The sequence below is a fragment of the Salminus brasiliensis genome, chromosome 4 (assembly GCF_030463535.1).
Source record: "Salminus brasiliensis chromosome 4, fSalBra1.hap2, whole genome shotgun sequence".
Lineage (NCBI taxonomy): Eukaryota > Metazoa > Chordata > Actinopteri > Characiformes > Bryconidae > Salminus > Salminus brasiliensis.
This window is the reverse complement of record NC_132881.1, coordinates 21,253,990-21,268,637: the sequence shown is the minus strand read 5'-3', so window position 1 is coordinate 21,268,637 and position 14,648 is coordinate 21,253,990. Positions and strand designations below refer to the sequence as shown.

Below are 14,648 nucleotides of genomic sequence, written 5' to 3'. Positions count from 1 at the left end.
TGAAGGCACTGTTATGGCATTGGCATGTATGGATGCCAGTAGAACAGGATCACTAGTATTTATTGATATGATTGCTGATAAAAGTAGCAGGATGAATTCTAAAGTGTAGAGAGTTGTACTTTCTGCTCAGACTTGGTCAAATGCTGACCTTGATTGAGCAGCTTTTCACTTACTGAAGACTAAATTGAAAGCAGAAAGAGCCACAAACGGGCAACAATCGAACGCAGCTGCAGTAAAGGCCTGGCAAGGCATCCCAGGGGAGAAAACTCAGCATTCAGTGATGTCCATCGGTTCCAGACTACAGGCAGAATTTGCATCCAAGAATTAAAAATGTTCCTAAACTTTATAATTAGTAGTTTGTGTAATTACTATTGACTCTATGTAAATGGTTTTAATCCCTAAACAGACATTTCTGTTAAAGCCCTTGAATTAAACCTGAATGTCACTTTAAGCACAAATTGTTTGCTTCATCTCAGATCCATTGTGGTGGTGAAAAACACATATGGACCCAACTGCATCTCAGAGTTACTTTACATAACATGGCCCCAAAGTCCAGCAAACTGTGGGAGCTATAGTAGGCTTGTAGACCTATTACTTATTTGCTATAACAAGATTCTTTCTCACATTTTCTGCAGATATGCCGGCTACAACAGCATCTCTCTGCTGGGGAACACCAACAGGACCTGTTCCAGGACCAGCCACTCATGTTTGTCTCCCCGCTCTCCCAGCCACCTTGTCGCAGCCTGGTGGAGCTCATTCAGCTGTGTGGTGGGAGTGTGTGCCGAAGTATTAGGCAGGCCAACATCTGCATCGGGGAGTACAAAGGCAAAAGGCCTGAGGGGACCAAGTGTCTTTCAGAACAGTGGATCTTAGGTAAAGTATTTTTAATAACATGAGAATTGCCACCTAATAAAAGAAAAATGATAATTTTTGCTGAAAACAAAAAACAAAAGAGTGTATATAAAGAAAAAAATAACGGTAATGCTGTTGTTGAGGATGTTGGTTTTCAGGGTACATTCTGTGTATTACTGTTGTTATTTGTCAGTTCAGTCATCCTTTTAAAAAATATATATTTTTGTACTTAAACATGTATATTTGGTACTTATTATTATTATTAGTAGTAGTAGTAGTAGTATTTTTTTATGTAAACTTATTCAGAAGCATAAACCAACATTTTGGTAATCACAAGTTTTATTATTGTTGGGATGCATAATGACATCAGAATTGTAATAGTGTCATAAAGAAGTGCAGAATGTTGTGTAGGCTCAGCGTAGGCTACACTGAGTTGATGTCTGCATTTTATTCATGCAAAAAAAAAAAAAAAAAAAATATATATATATATATATATATATATATATATATATATATTTAATATTAAATATTTTCATATATTTATATATTTTCATCTACATATATAAACACGAAAATTGTTGGATATCCGCATTGGCCTACAGTCCCTTAGTGAAGAATTTATTTATTAATGTCACCCTTGAATTATTAATTCAGACAATGTATATCAATTATTAATATAAATAAATATGAATTTAATGTATTAATAATAAGCATCACAAGGATGTATGAGAGTACACTGACTGAAATCTGGTAACAGATGTCTTTTTTTTTTTTTTCTTCTCAGATTGTGTGACCCACCTTGTGCAGCTTCCTTACGACAACTACATTTTGGACTGATGTGACCATTGCCTGTGAACTAGACTGTAACTTTTATCTCTGTACCTTTGTATGTTAACAGCTCAATTTTTATGGCTGGCTGTGATTGTGTATTTGTGATATTTTTGTGAATTCTGGTGTAAAACAACAAATGTTAAATAAAACTCTAAAACAAGTCATGTTTTGACTGCCATGGCTCATGACAGCTGTAAGAGCTTATGGGGTTCACTTTGTCTGATCACCCAGTTGTGGTGGGACTGGAGCTCTGGTCAGGGATGTGCAGAACAAACGCTCAAGGTCACCGTGCGGAATCAGCCGCCCTCCTCCAACCTAACAAAGCACTGACTAACAAACCACAACATATTATCGGTAACAGCGCGTACAGCTCTCTCACTAATAAAAGGTAGAAGGTAAACCCGTTGTTTTTTAAAGAAGCTGTGGCTAAAAAGGCTCGATTTAAAGCCGCTGTTCTCTTCACGTGTTCGCCGTAGCACGGAGGCGTCGTCCTCACCTTAGCAACCGTTACCGCAGAAGCTCGTGCCTGGGCCAATCAGCGTTCACGACACTGCCATGCGGCTGATGTCACTTCTTGCAACATGGGGTCTGCGAGGCGAGTGTGGCGGTGACTAGGGCGCAGCGAGAGCGGACGACGAGCTAAACTGCATTTGTGTAAGACGTTTCAGGCGCCGGGTTGTGCTGCTTTGGTAGCCTCGGACTCTTAAGCCGACCTCTGCAGCTTTGCAGCGTGCCATTAAGGAGCTACCTGCTAGATAAGAGTGGCTAGCTGACACACATGTTAACTCTGTTTACGAGGGGAGCTCCGCTCGCTCACTAAAGTTAGCTAGCATTTAGCTGCGTTTTTAACCGCAGCCTGTGTTTTTAGCACTGTTTGACAATGACGCGTAGGTGACACACACACACACACACACACATCTTCGCTTCTGTGAAGTTAGAACAGCTGTTCATGCGCTCGTGGGGTGCTTCAGGGACTTGCTAGTCTGTGAATGTAAAGTGGTGTGCTATGACCGGGAAATCACCACCAGAAACTTCCAGAAACAAACTTGAGTTTTTCGTCTGTGTGAAGACCAGGCCTTTCGCGTAGACCTCTCTACATAGCTACCTCGCTGACTTGCACTACAAGCTTGTTAGCTAGCACACCCATGCCTGTCAGTCATTAGTCTGAAACGCAGCTCGTGAACTCGCAACACCCTGCATCAGCTTTTTCCCAGCTGCTTTCTTTTCGTTCCGTGCAAAATGCTGCTGTCCTTGGTCGTGCACACTTACTCGTTGCGGTACTGGTTTCCAGCCGCTGTAATGTTAGGCACTGCCCCTGCTTACTTTCTGTCATGGAGCGTGTGGCGATTATTGTCCACCCTTCTACCAGCCAGGCTGTACCACAGAGTGGACGATCACTTATACACAGTCTACCAGAGCATGGTCCTGTTCTTCTTCGAGAACTACACTGGGGTCGAGGTGAGTAGTTCTTGGCTGATCTCGTCAGCTGCTATGACCAGAAATGAGTCGAGGGCTGTTGTGCATCAGAAAAACAGGAAACTGATCTTTCCACTAGGTGAGGTTTTGTCAGTTACAGTGTGCACACTGCTCAGGCACGTTGTCTTTCACGTACAGTGGGAATGATCTAGAGATACACACATTTCTTTACAATGGTGGTAATAAGAACCAGGGGTTGTGATGTCTAGAAGATAGGCCTCACCTAGTAAACCTACACAGTTTGATGAAACCTTAAATCAGCTTGGGAGACCCTGCAACGCCCTGCATGTACCTCTGTGCATGAATTGATTGAGTCCTAAAGTGTATTACAATACCATTGTACAGCCAAAAAAAATATTATTAGTAACTTTCATGTAATGATTCATATAAACGTTTCATACCATAACCACTATTAACAAGTCAGACTAGTTATGTGTCCTTAAAAAGCCCATTTCACATCAAATTACTCTGCAGTAGTATGTAAGCCTTAGTCCACCAACATTTATCTTATTCTAGACTATTCTATATGTAACTTCTTTCTTTGACTACCAGCTAAGGACATTGCTTCTGGTTTAAACTTGCACATTGTAAAGAAGCCCCAGTCACACCTTAATTTACATTTTCCCTACTTAAGCACAAAGCAGTTTAATTGGTACACTCCCTCTGTTGCAAAATGTGCCTGCCTGGCTGCAATGTCGACTATCCTGGCTGACCTGCGGAGCAAGTTGAATGAATTTGTTTTACACTTGCACTCTTCAAAAAGACATCAGTGTTCACTATGCTGCATGCCTGACAAATGTGGCTACATTCACTCCGTCAGTGTTTAAGGCAGAGCTATGAAATCACTAACTTGATAAGCAAGGGTGTGTTCGCAAAGCAGGAGTGGGTCTAAGGCCACAACAAATTCTGTAGTCTGTTCGTGTACGCACCATTGGTTCGTCTAATTGGGGTATATGCTTTCTATTTGTCGATGTCTGTCTGTTTTTAATATCACAATATATTGTAGTGTGGATCCATATGTTGCAGGTTTGCACTAAAACAAGTGAAAGAAAATGTTTTGGTGTCAAAGCTACTTCAGAGGTTGTGGAAATTCATTAAAAGAAGGAAAGAAAACATAAAATGAATCAATTCATAAGAATAAATGGACAGTATTCAGGTGATTTAGGAAGGATAAATGGCATTTGCCAGGTCCAAATCTCTGGACTTTGGACTGTAAGCTTATGCACACACACACTTAAAATGGATTTAACAAGCAGTCAAACAGTTTATATAAGTACAAATACACATCAAAATAAGTACAAAACCATGGAACATGTAAAGGATATGGCTTGTATTGGAAGCCCTCCCCTCATTTTGCCAGACCCCACACACAGGGTGTTGGTTTGTAATCTCGTCACCTTCGGTGCTCATATTTTACTGCTCATATTTCATGTCTGTTTAGGAAAGTTAGCACAAGTAATTATAACACCTATGGGTACTGGTTCCTCTTTTGAACTCTTGAACCACCATTATTGCTAATGCAAGTAAACCTTGCCTCAAATGATTACAACTTAGACATCATGGTACCAGTCAGTTTTCCACCTGTTTATATTCACAGCAGCTTATTTTCAGTATTCACAGAATGACCCCCCCCCCCCAAAAAAAATCTGTCCTGCAGTTTGTTACACATGCAGTGAACAATTGTGTTGATTTCCTTCTCTACTGAAACTATTTTAACCTCTGATCAGATGGTTAATGATTTCCTAATTAACGGAGGACTGTAAACACTCAAAAAGCAAATAGTTTAGGCTGTTGCGCAACAAAACTGTAAACCCTCATATTATTAAACAGATCATCAGTATTGGCCCTGGACTACAAACAGTTTAGTGTTTGAGTGCTCCAGAAAAGCTGTGTTAAACATTTAATCTAAGTGATTAGTCTTCTGTAAAATACAAATAAATGTAATTGGTGTCAGTTATTGCTGTTTTTTTAGCTTATTTTGTTTATAATTAATATTGTTTTGAACATGTGGTTATCATTCTGCCCATTTCATGTACATTTTTCTTTCAGCTTATACAGTCAGCTAGTCAGTGATGTGTCAGATCCGTCGTGTTCTTACCAAGTGTTCTTATTTGTTACCCAGATTATCATTTATGGAGACATACCAAAGAAAAAGGAGAATGTTGTCTATCTTTCCAACCATCAATCCACTGGTAAGTCTGGATGCAGCCAGTTAATCAGTGTTAGTGATTTTGAGCGTGACATGATTTCTAATGGCAGACTGGCTGGTTTAAGGATTTCTATAACTCCTGATCTCCAGGGATTTTTAGCGCAGCAGTCTCTAGAGTTCACTCAGAATGATACAATAAAGAAGCAACAGCCAGTGAGTGGAGGTGCTGCAGTCGGAAATACTTTGTTGATGAGAGGCCAACTGAGAATGGCCAGACTAGTTCGAGCTGACAGAAAGGTACAACTGTACAACTGTGCTGAGCAGAAAAGCATCTCAGAATGCATGACCCGTTGAATCTTGAGGAGATCACTTCTGTCAGCTAAGAACAGAAAGCTAAAGCGGCAGTTGATACAATATGCCCAAAACTGGGCAGTTGAAGCCTGATCTGATGAATCTTAATTCCTACTGAGGCACAAACATGGGGTCATGATTTTGCACCACTAGTCTGACCCACCACCACAGACCCAGGCTGCCTTGTGTCAACAGACAGGGTTTGGTGGAGATGGTGTAATGGTGTAGGGTTTTTTTTTTTTGTTAATACCAGTCAATGATTGAACTCTGTCATGCTCATGTAACAGTGTTCTTTAGTGGTTTTCCCAGTCAGTGTATCTGAATCCAATTGAACATCCAATATCTAAAATGTGGTAGAACAAAAGATTTTAACCTAAAAAAAATCTGCAGGTATTGCTTAACGCAATCATGTAAACTCAAAAGAGTGTTTCCAAAATCTTGTGAAATTCATGACACAAAAATCTAAACCAGTATTATAATAGTGCTCCTGCTAAAGTGCACAATGAGCGTATTTTGGCTCACCCAAACCTAGAACATGCATTATAAGTTTGCCTGTGAAAATGAATGAATGATGGACCTTTTGCTGCAAAAGAAGGAAGAATAGAAACAGTGCTTGTTGGTTGTTTATTTTTGTGTATATGTTTTTATTTTAACAACAGCGGATTGGATCATTGCTGACATGTTAGCTGTTCGGCAGAATGCACTTGGAAATGTACGATACGTCTTAAAGGATGGTCTGAAATGGCTTCCTCTGTATGGCTGGTATTTTTCACAGGTACTATTGAGTTGTAATTGGGATATTTCTTTATTTGCTTTAGTATTGTTTGTAATGCTATTATATGCATGATGACTTGTACTTTCTGTAAAATTTATTTTTGTCTTTACATTCAAATGAAAGCATGGTGGTGTATATGTCAAGAGAAGTGCCAAGTTTGAAGAAAAGGCAATGAGAAGGAAACTTCTCTCTCAAACCAATTTAGGAACACCTGTAAGTATGCAACATTGTACTGTATTTTCCATTAAAAACAGCCATTAGGCTAAAGATATAATTAACATGCATTGCTTATCTTAAAGAAAACCCAGCTAGTGCTCCAAAAGCTTCCAGCAGTTGATTCATGTTGGGATTTGTCTGCTTTTGGCCCTCAAGGTTGCTTTATGGGGTGGAAAGGGTGAGCCCCTTTTCTAGACATTTAAAATGCTTCCTCTGCACATCTCCCTGTCTATATGAAATAAGGGGATTTATTGCCAAATGACTTTTTCCCATGACACTCCTTAAGCCTTCCAGCTGGCTCATAAGACTCTTCTGTCACTCTGCGGGCTGCACTAAAGCCCTTTCAAGCCACATGGTCTTTTCTATGGTTGCAATATTTGACGTTTCCAAGTTATGTCTTTAATTCTTTGAAGTTTTAAATTTATGCATACCTAAAGTTGCCATGTCCCATGGCTGCTGGAGACACATAAATACCCTAACAGCCTAAAAGTAGTAAATACTTTGTGCTGTGTTCCACTATGTTTTCTCTACAGATGTATCTTGTCATCTTCCCAGAGGGAACGCGATACAACCCCGAATTTAAAGGAGTAATCAGTGACAGTCAGGCTTTTGCTGCTAAAGAAGGTAATGTCTGAGCCATGCTGAAAATAACAGTCTTCACTTTATTCAGCAACTATTTAAGGCATCTCTTCCAAATCCCCCTTCATTGTCAGCAGTAATAAAGAACTTGAGAATTTTAAAAAGAACTGTGACCTTTAAGACATGTAAGCCTCAGTGTGGTGCACATGTCCAATAACATTAAATTGATATTATATGTTGTATAAACTACATACTAAAATACAGAATGCTTTATTTAATATTATTAAAATAGACAAATTCAGTTGTAGTTGCAGCATATGGCAATAAAAACTCAGATATATAGTCATTTGTGTTTAAAAAAAAGGACATCATAACGTTACAAATTTTATTTATATATATATATATATATATATATATATATATATATATATATATATATATATATATAACCCCCCCCCCTATTGGATGCACTGTATTGTGCCTCACTCGGCGAATACAGGCGAATACATCATTGCTATCCAATGAAAAACATGTTTCTCCAAAATGGTGACTACAGGAGAAGGCAAAGATGGTCTTAACTTTGAATGTATGTTAAAGTAAGAGTTTCTAAAAGCAGTTCTAGAGCATTTCTATTGGTCCATTCATCCAGAATGATTTACACAGTGTACAGAACTTCTACAGGGTTCAAATGGTGGAGAAAACAATGGGTGTTCCTTGTTAATACATAGATTTAAACAAATTCACATATTACATTATGCTACAACTTTTTCATTTTAAATTATTAAGGTTAATTGATTTTTCCATGATATAGCTTCTTTAAAGTTGCGTAAAACAATAACTTACTTCACACTTGCTTCATGTTTCATGGACTTGTTTAGAATTTAATGAGTGTTTAAAGAGTGTAAAGCTTCGAGATTCTAATTAGAATGAATCCCACAGCGTGATTCTATCAATGTATGCGTGGGTGGATCATGGTGTGTCTGCCCAACACACAACAGGATATGATCGCCAAATAAAAATGTCCTTGGACTAAAATCCTGTGGCGCTTGGGAAGTTTCCAACTGTGATTGCATCAATGAACAATCACCTCCAAACGAACCGGTGTACTCATTTATGTGGATCTCTAAAATAGAAATAGATGTGAATGCATAACCAACTAATTATTACTGTTGTTTAGTGCCATCAGTCATGTCAAACGGTTTCACTCAGATGGCAACACTCTATTTATTGTCCTCCCAGTTATTCATTACGCAAATATGCGCAATACAGTTACCATTGTTGTATTTTGAGTGTTGTGCTAGTGAGACAGGATTCTGCTCTTGGCTGACAGCTAATAAGATTTTATGTTATTTCATAAAAGTTTTGCAGGGCTTCCTCATCATTCTAATCTGTTTTTGCTTCTGTTTGGGGTACCATGTGTCTTACATAGGCTTTGCTGTACTGAAACACATCCTAACACCAAGAATGAAAGCCTCATATGTAGCCATACAGACCATGAAGGACCACCTGGATGCAGTTTACGACATCACTGTAGCATATGAGGGCACACTTGCAGCAAACGGCCAAAGACGTACCGCCCCTTCAATGCCAGGTACCATCATGCAATTAATTTTTAGATTAATAATCATGTCTGCTGTCATTGTTTTCTGTCCACTGCTTCGAACACACAAATATTGCCTTGTAACTAATACATCAACATTGAGGTACTTTAATCAGGGACCCAATAAATTATTTGGACATTCCTATGACATTCATATTTTTGGCCATATTGAATATTGGACTGACAGTTAAAGGATGGTATAGTTTAAATGAAACTGTTCAATCTATAAGAATAAGCCTCAACATTTCTGCTATTATGCTCATATGTGACATTATGGGTGACCGTTAAGTTGCCATAAAAATATATAGATACCTCAAGGTGAAAATGTAGGTGTCTGTGTTTCTGAGCTTAAATATGAAATCTTAAATCCCCCTTTTCAACTGTCCAAGTCAGTGGATTAATTTTCCCAAGAAGAATACATTACAGTATATCAATTCTAATTCCAACAAAGTTACTAGAATACATAAATATGGATTTCCTGTTACTTCCTGTAAACAGTGTGTTATGACGTGCTATTTTCCAGAGCTTTGGTGCACCCAAAAACATGAAAGCCGCCACTTGCCACGTGAAAAACATCCTGTTTTTCACAGGAATAAACAGCAATGGCATCTAAGTAGTTGTATTGATATTATGACTACATTCTTCACACGTTATTGAAGAAGTGCGTTAGACATTACATAAGCGTGAGTCAGGTTCCATGATTTGTTTTGTGCAAATTTGTATTGTATTACTCATTTTTAAAAAATTGCCTGTAAAGATTTGGGCATTCTTAGACATAGTACTTGCAATCTATATACATGAAATCCTCTACAGAGAACAAACAAAGGCACACTTTTATGCACCATAATTGTTTATTTGCTGAATTGGACAAATTTGGAGAGGAAAATGTCATATATGAGGGTTATGCATTTAGAAGGTTTCTTTTACTGTGTGTTTATCTAATGTGTGTTTCTCTTTAGCCTTTTTCTCTAATATCCAATATGTATTTCTCTTCAAAAGAGTTCCTTTGCAAAGAATGCCCCAGGGTACACATCTACTTTGAACGTGTAGACATGAGGGAGATTCCTCCAGAGCCAGTCTTTTTCCGCAGGTGGCTGCATGAGAGATTTGAGATCAAGGACAAGTGAGTATTCCCAATTCTGATAGCAGCCTTGCCTGTTAATGTTTATTTGAGATCATTTTCTAATTTCAGAGCATCTGTATGGACAGTGTAGTGTAGTGTTTGATTAGAATTTATTGCACAGTGATTTAAGTAGACATGATCTCAGAAAGTACCTAACCTCCACCCCACCTCCCCACCCCTGTAGGCTGCTGACCACTTTCTATGAGTCTGATGAACCTGAAAAACAGTGCAGGTTCCCAGGAGAGGGTCGAACGTCACTGCTCAGCCTCACAAAGACGCTGCCTTCACTTCTGCTGCTGAGTGGCCTCACTTTGCCAATGCTGTTAACCGAACCAGGTAGAAAACTGTATGTCAGAACCTGGGTCTGTGGGACTCTTTTGGGATGGTTGTGGGTCCATATAAGTCCGTAAGATGAAGCAAACCGCTGACCTCCTGCCAAGTCACATCAGTGTGGAGAGACCTTTTAGTTTACTGCTTAGATGCTTCCGCCAGTTGTTTTCTTGCGTCTTGGGATTTTGCCGCCAAAAAATTGCATAATAGGTCTGTACCTTTTAAGGTGTTCAATGGAGGGGAAAAAAGCACATCTCTCTTCATCCCTTTGTGTTTCTTCTAATTATCTTTATTGGGTCTTGCACTCCTAATTTGACATGCAGTACATGGGGCTTCACTTTCCTAAGCTCATCTGGAAATCAAAATCTTTTTTATGAGAAAAGGAGAGGATAAAAAAAAAGATGAGGTTGGATTTAATGAATTTTTATGTGGCCATTTTGTTTTGGATTTTTGTGTTCAGCCTTCCAGTAGAGCAGCATCTAGGTTATTTGGAGACTTTGGTTCAAATGGTGTGTTTCCTTCTTCATGATTTTTGTATCTTTGTGGGCCTTGGTTGTGATTTTTGTTGGTTTTGCATGATGACATTGTTCATTCTTACACACCAGTTGTGTTTATTATTGCTTTACTCAGATTAAAAAGGTCTAATATGGGCCTGCTATTCTTCTCATTTGCACAATTGATTAATGTATTGCGTAATATTGCCAAACTTGCAAGTTTATAAATTATGACTTGAGCAATGTATTGTTATAATATTTACTATATCAAAGTAAATACTGCATCCATGTTTATTACATAAAGTGTAATGGGGCATTACAGTGTATTCTGCCTTTAAAAATCAAAGCTAACCCAGTGACCTCTGTAGGTATTAATTTGTTTTTCACAAATCAGATAGTTATATGCACCACTTCAGTGTTATTCAGATTCATTCACGTTTATATTATTTGACAAATGTCTTGTTTTTTAAAACGACATTTGTCACATTTCTTCATATTTAGCGTCTGTGGAATAATGATAATTTTTTCTTAAGTGTGAAAATGAAGACTATAGATGGTCATTCGGATGTGGCTTTACTTTACTCCGTATTTTTCTGTACCATAAAGAGGCAGACTAGCCCCTAATAACTGCACATGGACTCCCTCTACTGGCCTGTGCTGGGACTTTTCTAACAGTATTGTTCATTGGAACACACTATCCTATACTCCCATGCCCCATGCCCAAATCCAAGCAATTTCTTTTAGAAAACACTTACTCAATCTTTTAAAAATGATATGTATACTTGTCCTGTACAAAATGCAAAGTTCATTCTGATGGGAATTCGATTTTGAGCTTTTCATCATGCCGAATGCAGACACTTTATGGTCCTCAAGTATGGGAAATTCCAAAAATACACCCACTCTAGACTAGCAGTGGCACTGTGCATTGATTTACATCGATCTAAAGCCTTTGAAACTAAAGCTTCCTGTCTAACTTTGAATTTCACTGTGTAATGACTTCCATACATTGTCATTTATTTTATGAAGATTACCCAGTAAATATTTTTCTCTTCTATATTTCTACCATCTTAGACAGATGACTATTTGTTCCTTTCGTTGCACTGAAATAAGGAATGCTTTTACTAGAATTTTTCTAAATTTCTGCTTATTTGCTTTGAAAACGATTCTACCTGAAAACTTTCTATTAAGTTTAATCTTATGCAAGACTACATTTGGACTGTGCGTGCTTCTGAATGTTCAGTTGTTGTTGCTTTCCTGTCATAACTGTTTCAGATTTCTGTTTACTTTGTTGAACCTAAGTGATTTGAGTGAGATAAATGATTACACAAATGCTGCAAAGTATAACCAGCATATACTTCTGTATGACTAAAATGGAAAATACGAACCTCATGTATGTCCACAGGTCATAGAATGTGTGTGGAATGAGTGCAAAGTTAACAGGTTTTTTTCCACCCATGTGGCACAATGTTAAACTGCTAAGTCAAATAAACATTTTTAAAATGTAATCTCTATTGTAGCAGCTCTGCAAGTCTCTAAAAAGGGCTCAGGTTTTAAAATGTCATGCATACATTTTGTGGCTCCTAAATGTTTGTCTTTTCCTCATACTCTCTTGACCTGGCAGTTCAAAACAATTTGCACTCTTTACCATTGTTGGCAGCATCTGTTTCGCTGTGGATGTGTTCCGCTGTTCCCTGTAACATCCAGGTCTTAGCCCTGCTCTGAAATCTTAAACGCATACTCTTGAATGTGTTTGTTAATAGGAATAATGTTTATGGGTGCACTGATATGACTGGCTGATCCAGCACAAACATATACAACCAATATATGGTATTTAATCGTTTTGTTTTAATTAATCATTTAACGATACACATTTTAATTATCACCAGTGCATATCTCACACTGCCTTCAAAATGGTTTATCAGTGCATCCTAAGAACCTGTTTGTTGGAGGGTGTCTATAGGGCCACTAGTGACTGGTAAAGCAAAGACGACGCTTTAAAGGTGTCTTCAGTCGAGGTCTATTCCCACCAGGTAGAGGAGAAACTAATCAGCTATGTTATGTCCTTCTCTGTTTCTGGCAGCGGTGTGTCAATGTTTGTGTGGTGTGTTTAGTGTTTATTTGTTTTTGTTTTTTTAAGATTTGTGTCCAATGATACCATTAATAATGTTTTGTTTTTTCCAATTTAAATGATTTCAGGATAACTCATTATATTGACATATAGCAAAATGTCTTCTGCCAGAAACGGGATAAAACATCCCTCTATCTAATGAGAAAGGGCTTCCGTAGTGTTCATTTAATCATTTAAGTGATTAGTGCTTTATTCAAGTAGTGTGGGGTTTTTTTTGTTTATTTTTTTACAGAAGTTTTGGTCATTTAAAGTTGAACTATTAATTTGAGACTAGGTAAGACAGATGTAATAGAGTGATTATGATTATGAAAGTCTTCTGTTTTTTTGTGGAGCTTTTTTTTTACTGTAGTATTCTGAATAATCATTTGTGTTTTGTGTTCTGATACCTATGTCAGCAGTATGGAAACATAAAGCCTGTATCTGTGAGCTGACGATAACTTACAGCACAGAATACATTAATTACTCAACTTTTCATCTTCTTTAAAAGTGGATAATACACAGCTAATTTCTTTGAGCACATGCTATTTCCTGAATTGCACTGATCACCTTTTTAACTTGTATTAACTGTCTGTTCGAAATGAAGACGGAGGCCTTTACATCTGTCCTGTTTTGTCTTTCTCGCTGTGATCTGTGGTCTGAGACACAATACATGTTGGAGACTGTCACTGATTTTGGTGCTGCATTTATGCCTGACTTTTAGATACTTGTTGCAGCAGTGTTACTGAAATAGCCATATTAATGTAAAACAACTCGACACATATCAGACTACCAGAGTCAGCCGAAGGCCATATAAGTGTATGTTCTTTTTTCTGCTTTTACCAATAAAACCATGCAATAAATGAACTTTCTAATGCCAGAGACTACTTTGCTACTTTCTTCTAAGAAAAACCTGCCTAAAACTGAACTGGCAAATTGTTTCTCTTTCAGCTGGGTTTGTAGAGAAAATTACTACAACATGCAGAGCAGTGGTACTCCAGGCCCAGAACTGTGAACCACTGCTTTTAACGACACCCTTAGAAAAGGAGTTCTTCTGTCAAGGCTGTGATTCTATGTAGAACTTTGGCTGCTCAAACCATGTGAATGCTTATATGGTTATGTGATTAGAGGGTATTCTTCAAGAAAATCAGCTGACCTACAGTATGTTCCTGTTAAGAAGGGCCGCTGTGTCCTATCCGCTTCTTAATACACCTGGAGTAAGCATTCTGAAGGGATGCTTGGGCCTGGCCAAATAATTGAGTAAAAATTATTCTTCTTTATTATTATCTTTAGCCCCTGCCCTCACCAAATATACAGGCAGGACCAACTAGCACGTGGATCCATGCAGCTACTGGATCAGGTAAAATCAAAGCAGCTAGGAAAGAGAATTAATTAAACTATTCAAATTCAGCCCAGATTGTTATGCAAAAGGTTTTTCCAGTGACAGCCCAATAGTTCTTTAGTTTCAGCTTTGTTAAGGTAATCTGTGCTGTAGATCACACTGAGGAGGTCTAAAGTGAGTGATAATTGTTCATTAGCATCTACCCTAAGGTCACTTTACTCTGTTTGGAATAAGGTATCCTTGCTTTTTACACACTCACACTAGAGGGTGAGCCACATCTGCATTTGAGACACCAGCTCACACACTGTTTTATCAGTCATATTGATTTAGCTGTGAACAATTCATCATGACTTGGACGTACATTTTAGTTACGACCTTTCTTGTTTGAATGATGGTGTTATGAAATGGTGAATATGATCAATTGCT

The 14,648-nt window shown here is 38.1% G+C and overlaps 2 protein-coding genes across 2 annotated transcripts in view; both read left to right on the top strand.

Moving 5' to 3' along the window:
* The window catches only part of mcph1 (microcephalin 1), a 40,542-nt gene extending 38,853 nt beyond the window's left edge, over nt 1-1,689 (top strand). The window contains exons 14-15 of the mRNA XM_072676839.1: nt 636-873; nt 1,637-1,689. Of these exons, the coding sequence (XP_072532940.1) occupies nt 636-873; nt 1,637-1,689 (291 nt within the window). The remainder of the gene's footprint in view (nt 1-635; nt 874-1,636) is intronic.
* Nucleotides 1,690-2,271: 582 nt separating this feature from the next.
* Nucleotides 2,272-13,747, top strand: agpat5 (1-acylglycerol-3-phosphate O-acyltransferase 5 (lysophosphatidic acid acyltransferase, epsilon)). Its single transcript, XM_072677607.1, has 8 exons — nt 2,272-3,141; nt 5,282-5,351; nt 6,319-6,434; nt 6,558-6,647; nt 7,184-7,274; nt 8,659-8,820; nt 9,829-9,952; nt 10,137-13,747. The coding sequence occupies exons 1-8, from the start codon at nt 2,923-2,925 to the stop codon at nt 10,360-10,362; spliced, it is 1,098 nt and encodes a 365-aa protein (XP_072533708.1). The 5' UTR covers nt 2,272-2,922; the 3' UTR covers nt 10,363-13,747.
* Nucleotides 13,748-14,648: the final 901 nt, after the last annotated feature.

Coding starts and splice junctions, on each gene's coding strand:
- agpat5 (XM_072677607.1), top strand. CDS start 2,923: ATGCTGCTGTCCTTGGTCGTGCACACTTACTCGTTGCGGTACTGGTTT. Junction 5,352..6,318: donor TTCCAACCATCAATCCACTG/GTAAGTCTGGAT, acceptor TTTTAACAACAG/CGGATTGGATCATTGCTGAC. Junction 7,275..8,658: donor GGCTTTTGCTGCTAAAGAAG/GTAATGTCTGAG, acceptor TGTCTTACATAG/GCTTTGCTGTACTGAAACAC.